This window comes from Suillus clintonianus (genome assembly GCF_016758775.1).
Source record: "Suillus clintonianus strain FC179 chromosome Unknown DEU56scaffold_47, whole genome shotgun sequence".
NCBI lineage: Eukaryota > Fungi > Basidiomycota > Agaricomycetes > Boletales > Suillaceae > Suillus > Suillus clintonianus.
This window is the reverse complement of record NW_024539271.1, coordinates 211,766-223,324: the sequence shown is the minus strand read 5'-3', so window position 1 is coordinate 223,324 and position 11,559 is coordinate 211,766. Positions and strand designations below refer to the sequence as shown.

Below are 11,559 nucleotides of genomic sequence, written 5' to 3'. Positions count from 1 at the left end.
ACTCGAAGATAAAGGCACTATGGCCGAGTGGTTAAGGCGAGAGATTCGAATACGTGATATCTCTTACGGTTCCCGTGCGCAGGTTCAAATCCTGCTGGTGTCGTTTTTTAATTCAGAAATCTCAACCAAACATGCGCAAATAGTAGAGACGGTCAGATGACTCAGTGCGCCAATCACTCCAAGTCACAATCATGTATAGTACCTGCAGGCTGCAGCTGGTGAATGTTAATGACCTTTGTCCTTGCAATACTACGCAGCATGAGCACCACTCCACCGGTTCTTTGCACCCAACAACGGTCAGGTTTCTCGATGCCGTCCTTTTGTCAAATTAACCCACCTCAGCCGCATCGATAACATTCCATGCATATCGACGATATATCAGTCCAGCCAATCGATAATGGGCGCTTCCGAACGCGTGTTCGTCGTTTGTGTAAATATCCTCTGCGCGAACATGCGACAGCCGCCTGTTCGCCCTGCGTGCCATCCACCACTTTCCTCGTTCCCTTTTGCACCAAACAACCTCATATTCAGCCTCGTCCTTCCAACATATGACTGAGAATAATCCTCCTTGGAAGAAACGCTTGAATCCGTTGAAACTATGCCGTTCAGACTCTGATTTGTCAGGGGGGAGAGGCAGGAGGGCAATCAGTGATGTATGGACTTTCGTCTTTATAACCACACATTGTTTCTAATTTATACAGCCGTCCTCTCTCCCGCCTTCGAGGAATGCATCTCGCAACCGGATTTCCAAGTTCATCGGCAAGTTCACCAAACGTTCTGCTTCCAGCGCTCGACGTTCTCCCAACCCTGAAACCACGGCTGCAATTTCCACTCCACAGGATATCCAGCCCCTTGAGGTAATCAAGGCATGTGGAATCTTAACTCTGTGCATGCCCGTGTGCAATGATTGCTACTAAGTATTGCTACAGGATCCTTCACCACCCATTGCTCGCACTCCCGAACCAAATCATGACCAGTCTTCAAATACAGGCATTACCAAGGTGAGTTCGAGCAGCCTTGTCTCCGTCTTTCGATAATGTAATAATGCCTGTAACCAGGCAGAATCGCCACCTGACGTGAAGCTTGTGATAGAAACGCTCGCGCATGCCCAAACAGGTGTCGCAGGCATCGGCCACGTTCCAGCAATTGCCCAAAATACTTTTTCAGCGGCTAACAACTTACAATCTATTTCCGATACAGTCGACACATTCTCCGCATTGCTTGGACCCTTGAAGTTGTTCAATGACATTGCCAATCGCATTGGAGATGTACGTGCATCTATCTCTGTTTTGTACGCGACTAATACTCATCTGTAGGTCCATCCCTACGCGAAAGTGGCGTTGAGCATCTTCACTTGCGCGTCCAAGGTGGGTTTCTTTCAATACATTACCCTCACAAATTAACGGAGTTATTCGTGACAGATGATTCTCAATCAGGTGGACCGCGATGACGCTGTTTCCAGTCTGCTCTCGAAGATTTCTGAAGTGTATGCCTTCATCACGAAAGATAAGGAATTGGCCAGGATTCAATCCATGCTAGAGATATCTGGAAAGATTGCACGACAGACGCTCGAGTGTGCCGACTTCGTCGTCCATTACTCGGAGATGAAGAGTTTCTGTGAGTCGTTTCCACCACAGCGTCGCCCAAGACTCAGTCTCTTTTCACAGGGCAAAGACTTGGCAAGCACGTCTTCAACGAAACAGAGGCCGCGATTCAAAACCACAACGAGGTTCTTGATAATCTCATGCAACAGTTCCGAGATCGAATGGCTCTTACCACCATCGAAATTGTCCACCGTATCGGTACGATTAAGTTCAAGTTCTCTACGAGCCTTCTCTGAAATTTGAAACCTATGATTTAGCCGAGGACCTGGACGTTAGCGGCATGAAATGTGTGGATGGTGCTGGACGGAATTCCTTCAAGAATTGTCTCCCGGGCACCCGGGAAGACATTCTGTCCGAGATCAAGTGCTGGATTCGTAGCACGGGGGAGGACGTGCCGCGCGTCTTATGGTTGTCTGGCACGGCGGGGAAAGGCAAATCGGCCATCGCACACACCATAGCCAACTGGTCTCATGAGCGCGGGGGAATGCGAGCTTGTTTCTGCTTCGATCGCACAAGGGAAGCCGAGCGCCTTCACGACAGGATATTCACTACAATAGCACGCGACTTGGCCGATTGGGATATTACCATGCGGGGAGCATTAGCGCGTGCAGTTCATGATGTCAACGAGCTCAAGAACACCGTAGACATCTCAAGACAATGGCAGGAGCTAGTCGTAGGACCAGTCGGCGAGGCCTCAAAAGCAATCACTGCACCTGTCTTGATAATCATCGACGCGTTGGACGAGAGTGGCGACCCCAAATCCCGGGAACAAATTCTCCGTCTGCTTGGTGGCGACCCGGACACGTCTTCCGCCCAACCATCCCAACTTCCAGAAAACTTCCGTATCATCATAACTTCTCGTCCCCTCGAAGACATCGGGGATACCCTGTGTACCCCGTCACATGTTCATCATATTTCCATGGATGAAATCTCGGTCGAGTCCGCAGAACGTGACATCCAGTCTTACATCTCCACATTGCTGAAAGGCCCGCGCCTCACGTTTGACGATGGACACTTCAAGAGCCTTGCTGAGAAATCCGACGGCCTGTTTGAATGGGCTCGTCTCGCCTGCGATTATATCAAGCGTAACACAATTGGCTTTAGTCCGACCGAGCGGTTCGAGGCTGTGACTACTGGAACATCTGAAAAAGGAACACCTCTATTGGATTCTATATATACAACCATCTTGACAGAAATAATGCCAGAGCATGAGCGCGAGCAAGCAATCGCCAGGTTTCGCTCTGTGATGGCGCAACTTATTGCATCGCCTGAACCGGCCCCCATGGCGGTGTTGACCGCAATGCGGCAGCATTTTCCACGTGCGGAAGACCATTATGAAGTGGATTGGGTGATTAAGCCGATGGGCTCGCTTTTGACCGGGATTACGGATTCTCAGACTGTCATTCGTCCGCTCCATGCATCCTTCTACGACTATCTCACAAAAAATTTGCGGAGCAAAGACTTCTTCGTTGACACGACATCGGTACAGAGCGACCTTGCCTTCGCCTCCCTTCAGGTCATGGACTCGGAGCGGGGGCTTCGCTTCAATATCTGCGCCTTGGAAAATTCGTACTTGCCTAATTCCGCTGTCCCTGACTTGGAGAAACGAGTAAAAGAGTCCATTTCGGCCGAGCTATCATACTCGTGTCGATTCTGGGGGACTCACGTGGCAGCTACGTCCTTCGAAGCAACACTCGCTAAGGAAATTGAAGCTTTCTTCAATGGAGAGCGCCTCCTTTGGTGGCTGGAAGCACTGGCCCTGATGAAATGCCTCGGTGGCTCGGTAGATTCACTCTTGTCTATCGTGGGTTGGGTTGCGGTGCGTGTCTTAAGTTTATTCTTCGTGTAATAGATTCTTATGAGTGGTGGGGTGATCATAGGGTGATGCCGAGTACACGCATATCGGCGACGCTGCCAGGGACACGCTGCGCTTCGTTCGAACCTTCGCGACCGCCATTCTACGCAGCACTCCCCATTTATACCTTTCCGCCCTGCCTTTCGCTCCAACTCAGTCGAGAATATTTCGTCAGTTCGCCGCAAAGTTTCCTTGCACCCCGCGCATTGTTACTGGCCATGTCGCAAATTGGCCTCAGATGGAAAAGATACTCCACACGAATGACTCAGTTTACTCAGTTGCAATGTCGCCAGACGGAAAACGCATCGCGTGTGGTTTATTCTACGGAACGATCCAGGTGTGGGATACGGAGACTGGCGAGGCATCATGTGCCCCTCTCCAAGGCCATACTTACATCGTTCCATCTGTAATATTCTCGCCGGATGGCCATCGCATCGTGTCAGGTTCATGGGACAACACAGTCCGGGTGTGGGATGCGGCGACTGGCAAGGCATTGGGTGCTCCCCTCCGAGGGCACACCAACTGGGTCACGTCTGTCGCCATCTCGCCGAATGGAAATCACATCGTATCTGGTTCTCAGGACAAAACAATCCGGGTGTGGGATATAGGAACCGGCTTGGTATTAGGATCCCCTCTCAAAGGACACACTAGGCCTGTTACATCTGTCGCAATCTCACCGAACGGAAATCATATTGTGTCCGGCTCAGTGGACAAGACCATCCGGGTGTGGGATATGAAAACTGGCAAAGCGTTGGGGGTTCCTCTCCAAGGGCACACTAATGATGTTCAGTCTGTCGCAATTTCACCGGATGGGAAACACATTGTGTCCGGTTCAGACGACAACATGATCCGGGTGTGGGATATGGAGACTCGCGAGCCATTTAGTGCCCCTCTCCAAGGCCACACTTCCTCTGTTAAGTCTGTCACAATGTCGTCGGATGGACACCGCATCGTGTCCGGTTCTGACGACCAGACGATCCGAGTGTGGGATATGAAGACTGGCAAACCATTAGGATCCCCTCTCCAGGGCCACTCTAGTTATGTTAAGTCTGTTGCCATTTCACTGGATGGAAAGCGCATAGTCTCTGGTTCAAGTGACATGACGATTCGGGTGTGGGATGCCAACATCATTGCAGGGAAGGCATTGGTTGCCGCCCTCCAAAGCCACACTGACTCCGTGTACTCTGTCGCAATCTCGCCAGATGGGAAGCGCATAGTGTCCGGTTCAAGTGACAAGACAGTCCGGGTGTGGGATATGGGGACTGGCACGGCCTTGACTTCCCCTCTCGAGGGACACTCTGACCAGGTTTGGTCCGTCGCAATCTCGCGAGATGGACATCGTATTATATCTGGTTCAGCTGACAAGACCATCCGGATATGGGATATGAGGACTGGCGAGGCATTGAGTGCGCCTCTCCTAGGACACACTAGCGTTATCATCTCTGTCGCAATCTCGCTGGATGGACTCCGGATCGTGTCTGGTTCATTTGACAAGACGGTTCGGGTGTGGGATGTGGAGGCTGGCGAGGTATCGGGTCGCCCCGTCGAAGGGCAATCTGGCTATGTTCGGTCCGTTGCAATTTCATCGGACGGAAATTCCATAGTGTCTGGTTCAAGTGACAAGACAATTCAGGTGTGGGATATGGGTTCTGGCAAGGCTTCGAGTGCCTGTCTCCGAGGCCACACTGACCAAGTCCGCTCTGTTACAATCTCGCTGGATGGCCGACGCATCGTGTCTGGCTCATGGGACAAGACCATCCGGGTGTGGGATATGGGGACTGGCGAGCCATTGGGCGACGCTCTCCAAGGCCACACTGCCTCCGTTAACACTGTTGCAATCTCATCGGATGGCAATCACATCGTGTCCGGTTCAGCTGACAGGACGATCCAAGTGTGGGATATGGCAACTGGCGAGGCAGTGGGTGCCCCTTTCCGAGGGCACACTAGCTTCGTTATTTCTGTCGCAATCTCGCCCGATGGCAAATACATCATGTCTGGGTCATCTGACAAAACTATCCGGGTATGGGATATAGAATTTCTCAACCGGGACCACCCTTCCACGCTTGCAATATGTTTTTCACCTAACCCAACCCACGCTCTTCATTCTGCCTCCTCTTTTCGCCAAGACTCTTCCACCCCAGCCTCTTTCATTTCGAACGAGGAGGGATGGGTTGTCGGTCCCGAAGGCCGGCTTCTTCTCTGGATCCCACTCAATTTCCATCCGGTGATGTATGCGCCAGGCAACACACTCGTGATACCCAATCACGCCTCGCAGTTTGATTTGAGTTATCTCGCGCATGGCACATCTTGGCACGAGTGTCGGACACAGGACGCATGTGCTTTGTTAATTGACTGATGATCGTGATTCTACACAGATTTCGTACAACACATGTTTGCCTTGTTGTGGTACCGTCCGTTACGACTTTTTTCTGCTTCATTTGCTACTTACTCCACGATCATGTACTGTAGAACACTCGCAAAGTTCGAATTGATTGCGGTTTCATACTATTCTCCCCATGGTTACTATATCTCTAGGCTCGTTCTCCCGTTTAGTATCTCCTGGATCAACCATAAAATTACTGAAATTTAGCCATGTCTCTCGAGGACGGTCATTTTGTAATCAGTACCATTCTCACCATTTCTACCCTCGTCTGAAAAATTGCTCGCCGAATTCTTGAACGCACTCCCAACAGTCATAGATATCACCTATACGACGCTGGACAAATACTACTCACGAGCAGCTTAGGGCAAGCATAGCCGGCTGCTGGTCCGCAATCAGCCTCTCCCGAGATTCTTGTTGAATAACTCGCTCACGACGTGCGCGCACCTCAAGAATGAGTGGGAGGGAGAGCTAGGCGGTTGGGATCGGGTAGGAAGTGAAGCGCGCAGGAGGCCATCTGTGAGCAGGAGAAGGTGACGACAAAAAAGTATTAAGTAGGATGGTGTGCTTCGGGCATCGACCAGCGTTTGGAGTTTCGTTCCTGTAAGAAAATAGTGGTTGTAATATGATACGTTAAGACAGGGTGCAGAGCTTCGAGATGAGACCAATTGCAGTCACACATATCTTTGAAACACACAGAATCTCTGTCATGATGTTTAGTCACGCCTACTTCAAAGGTTAGTGGTGTAGCAACGTGATCAAGTTAGATTTCGATCTCGATAACGGGAGCAGTGGCATAGCAGGGTGGCTGCCGTATTCGATTGGTGCGAGGGCACGCTACGACAGATCCACATAACGTCTGGACAGTAAATTTGTTGGAAAGGGCATACACGATGGTATCGGCTCGTTCACGTCCCTATAATGTGAATGATACTTATCCCTGAAAGAATATCATCAGCCTCCATGCACTACAACTAGAAGAAATAGTGAAAGACGGCCTACTTACATCAGTGGTATGTGGTCCTGCTGCAAAACGGCACTTTGAGAACATGGGTCACACGGAGGAGCTAAGCCGTTCACTAGGGCACGCGTTCCCAGAATTCTCGAGTCCATCCTCAATCGGCTGAGAACGTTGCCTGTGGGATGGAAAGGCGAGGGAAACGAGCTCTTCTTGGCAGATGGTGAATCGCAAGCCCGCGAGGCAGGAATAGCCCGTATTTCTAGATGTGCTACAGATGGAAGGGATCAGTAATTTGGTCCTGAATGAAAGCTAGCGACGGCAGCGTCAGAATTAATCAAGGCAAACACAAACGCACCTACACGAAGCGGTCAAACAAGACTTGACAATAGGGGAGCTCAAAGTTGAACCCCAGGGAAAACTGGACATGGCCAAAACGGCTAGGATAGTGCAAAATATTGTTTAGACATATTAGTGGTACTCAAAATAAGATCCAAAACTTTTTGGAAACTCGCGTAGAGCACGGCTAAACCCTTCCAACACGGCTAAAGTTTAACAGAACATGCTCGGCACGAGTCGGCACAAAGTCGGACCTTTAAAACAACACTTGTGATTTTTTTCAAAGCGTGAATATACATAGGGGAAAGTGTACTTTAGAGAGAATAGAAAAAGTAACCGCGATCTAGTAGCTTCAAAACGAGTAGCAGATCCTCCAACATACTTGTATTTCAAATGGTAGTAGTAATACACTTGTAAAAAAAACTAAGGCCCCGCCCCAATGAAATCAGCCGTAGGTAGGGAGCGCCAGATGGAACAAAATAAGTGCTGAGGGGAAGAGCGGGGGGGAAGGAGAGGATAAGCGTTGGGAGGGATATGTGGGGGGCAGATTTGCGCTGGGCTAGGTATGCGTTTGAGGGGCGGATGCGTGATGGGGCAGATTTGCGCTGGGGGATGGGGCTGGGTATGGGCTAGGGGGCAGATGTGCGCTGGGGGCAGGTATGCGTTTGGGGGGGCGGATGCACGATGGGGGCTGGGTATGCGCTGGGGGCTGGGGCTGGGTATGGGCTAGGGGGCAGATGTGCGCTGGGGGCAGGTATGCGTTTGGGGGGGCGGATGCGCAATGGGGGCTGGGTATGCGTTGAGAGGGCAGATGCGCGATGGGGGAGGAATATCTGCATGCCTCCACGGAGACGCAAGACTGAGTGAAGGGTAGACTCCTTCTGGATGTTGTAGTCGCTGAGGGGGGAAGATCTGCATGCCTCCGCGGAGACGCAAGACTGAGTGAAGGGTAGACTCCTTCTGGATGTTGTAGTCGCTGAGGGGGGAAGATCTGCATGCCTCCGCGGAGACGCAAGACTGAGCGAAGGGTAGACTCCTTCTGGATGTTGTAGTCGCTGAGGGGGAAAGATCTGCATGCCTCTGCGGAGACACGAGACTGAGCGAAGGGTAGACTCCTTCTGGATGTTGTAGTCGCTGAGAGTACGGCCATCTTCAAGCTGCTTTCCAGCGAAGGTAAGGCGCTGCTGGTCAGGTGGGATGCGTGTGGGATCTGGATAAGAATAGACAGCGCGAGACGAAACATCGGAACTTTCCGCAACTTTTAAACTCCGCTCAAAACTGCGTCACATATACACGCAGATAGGAGTTTTGATCCCACACGCACCATAGCCCCCCACCATAACTATGCCTCGCCCATCCACTCGTAAAGACCTCCTGAATATTGTCGATCAGGCTGCACTTTCCGTGGCTAGGTTGCAGTATCAGGATATGCTGGACGACTGGTCGGACTTTGAGTCTGATACCGACTCCGACTCGAACTCGCTTTCTGCTTCAGGCGATGATCATGACGACTCTTTCAGCCTGTCATTTAGCTCCCCATCCCCCCAATCCCCCCTCTCTCCCATCTCTCCCATCTCTCCCCTCTCCCCTGGGACGGGGATTGCGGATTCTTCCAGTGACGAATCCGATGACATCGCTGCACCTTACGACAGGCTCCAGGACACCATCGCTGCTCTTCGTGATGAGGTCAAGAGGGCACGTGTACTCCACAAGCCTGATGAGCCTCCTCCGCGAGCATCTCAACTTCACATGCTGGTTCACCACGAGGAACATCGCCCTCACTTGTTTCGGCAGAAACTTCGTGTCAACCCGGAGATCTTCGATGATATCCTCGATCATATCTCTAATCACCCTATCTTCCAGAACCAGTCCAACAATCCTCAGCTCCCCGTCTCCATCCAGCTTGCCATTTTTCTTAATCGTGCAGGCCACTATGGCAATGCCATTTCTCTCGAGGATGTCGCTCAATGGGCAGGCGTGAGTGTCGGGTCAGTGGTCAATTGCACTAATCGTGTGATGGTCGCGGTGCTCGATGCCCATGATCAGTTTATCTGCTTCCCAGCAGGTGACTCTGAGGATAGTGACCTGGCTCGCAAATTTGCCGAGTCACGTACTTGTCCAGAGTGGAGAGGTGGTTTTCTAGCCATTGATGGCTCAACCATAGATCTGTTCACGAAACCGGGTTATTATGGTGAGACATTTTATGATAGGAAGTCGAAGTATTCCCTTGGCTGTCAGGTAACATTTTTTTTGTCATCTTCATGTGCAAAAATTAATTTGATTCTAGGCAGTCATCTTACCCCACAACCTCCTGATCGTTGATTATTCTCTCGGTCATCCTGGGAGCGTCCATGACGCATTCGCTTTTCGATCCACTCGCCTCTATAACGAGCACGCTGATCTTCTGCCTGATGGTCATTGGGTTTGGGCGGACAGTGCTTATCCATTGGAACCATGGTGTATTCCCCCTTTCAAGAAGCCTCGCAATGGACGGCTGACGAAGAACCAGAAGACATTCAATTATCACCTCTCTAAGGTATGTTTTTTTTTTGGTGGTTTTCAATTGATTTACATTTATTTAGATTCGTGTTCGTGTTGAACACACATTTGCTGTTTTGAAGGGACGGTTCCAGTCTCTTCGAGAGCTACGGTTCAGAATTCAGACCGAGAAAGACCTCGAGTTTGCTGTGCAGTGGATTAAGTGTTGTATCATCCTGCACAACATGATCATCCGCTTCGAAACCGACCATCACAAACAGGATGGAACATACGAGAGTTCTCTAAAGTGGGCTCGTGTAGAGGGCGAAGATTTCATTCCTCAAGAGTATGAGGCTCCAGATGGTGATGAAGTAGTTGGTGACAGGACATATGATGGCACTCCAGGTCAGGCTACTCGTGCAAGGCTAATGGATGAGCTCTTTGACAGTCCTCAATCTAATGCACAAAGGAGAGCAGGATAAGGATCACATTCACATGTACTACTTGACATGTACTACTACTAAATGTACAACACATATGTACCTATGTAACATCAACTTGAATCAGATACTAGTGTAGGAGAAAAACATACATGCAACAGTGAGAACACAAAAACAACAACAAAAGAAACATATGGTAGCAAGAACAAATGAAAAAAAAAAAAAACGAGACGAAAAAATCATACACCTCCATCTGACCTGTTGCCCTGTGTCATCTGGTGGAACTGGATCTTGAGGCGGAGGTTTTCAGCCTCCTTATCAAGCACCAGTGAATGAGCTTCGTGCACTCGAATGTCAGTCTCGCGAAGACGGATCTCAGCATCCTGCTTCTCTTGCTCACGCTGATGGTTGGCGGTTGCTAACGAGGCCTCATGCTCTCGCGCGCTGCGTAGATACTCATACTTCCTCGTGTCGCGATGGTGTTCGGTCTTGGCGTCGAGCTTCGCAAGGAAGCGCTCTTGCTTGTGGTCGTGGCGTGACCTCGCGTCCGAATGCAGGCTCTCGATCTCGTCATGGACGTGGTCGATCTGTTGAGCGACGTCGGACTTCGCCTTCTTCTTTTTGGAGCCGGCACTCGTTTGCTGTGACGTTTGCGGGGTGGGGGACATGTTGTAGTCAGACGAGGAGGTGGTGGTGTTGCGGGTTGTCGATGACGGTGTCGACATGCTGCGGGACATGTCGGTCGATGCCTTGCGTCGGCCCCCACGAGAAATCGGCCTCTGCGCCCCAAAGGCTGCCCGACTGTCGTAAAACGACGCCGGGGACTTCGGGGGCAATTCGAACGGGTGGGGGGGGTGAGGAGGAGGGGACGGGGAAGAAGGCAACTGGCGCTTCTTACCCGCAACCCGGGAAGGGCTGGTGTGGGTGCCAGCGTCAGCGTCCATCATGTCGTCATCGTCGCCGTCGATGGGGGCGGAAAACAGACCAGCGCTATTATCAGCGCGTCCGAAATCGTCGGTGATGTCGACGTCGTCGGAGTTGTCGAGCCCGGGAAGGTGGAACGGTGGGCACACGTTTTGGGGGGGGTATGGGTTGGGTGGCGGATCCGCGCTGGGGGCTGGGTATGGGTTGGGGGGCATATGTGCGCTGGGGGCTGGGGCTGGGGCTGGGGCTGGGTATGGGCTAGGGGGCAGATGTGTGCTGGGGGCTGGGGCTGGATATGGGCTGGGGGCTGGGGCTGGGTATGGGCCAGGGGGCAGATGTGCGCTGGGAGCTGGGGCTGGATATGGGCTGGGGGCTGGGGCTGGGTATGGGCCAGGGGGCAGATGTGCGCTGGGGGCTGGGTATGGGCTGGGGGGCAGATGCGCGCTGGAGGGGCCAGCCCCAGCAGAAGCACCAAAGTGCATGGAGGGGCCAGCCCCACCACGTGGTTGCACGAGGGAATATAGGGCTGCGGCGTGGTCCACGCCCGGCTTAGACAAATGTGTCTTTGCCGCCATGGCGGG

General features: G+C 51.8%; 1 protein-coding gene and 1 non-coding gene across 2 annotated transcripts; both read left to right on the top strand.

The window, feature by feature from the left end:
- The first annotated feature begins 13 nt into the window (after nucleotides 1–13).
- On the top strand, nucleotides 14–103 carry DEU56DRAFT_t70. Its single transcript has one exon. It is a non-coding gene; the product is annotated as a tRNA-Ser (tRNA).
- Nucleotides 104–5,491: 5,388 nt separating this feature from the next.
- On the top strand, nucleotides 5,492–5,779 carry DEU56DRAFT_720963 (uncharacterized protein; the record flags this gene model as incomplete). The annotated part of the gene is made up of 1 exon (XM_041347688.1): nucleotides 5,492–5,779. A coding segment is annotated over one exon (288 nt), but the record flags the coding sequence as incomplete, so codon positions are not given.
- Between the last annotated feature and the right edge of the window lie 5,780 nt (nucleotides 5,780–11,559).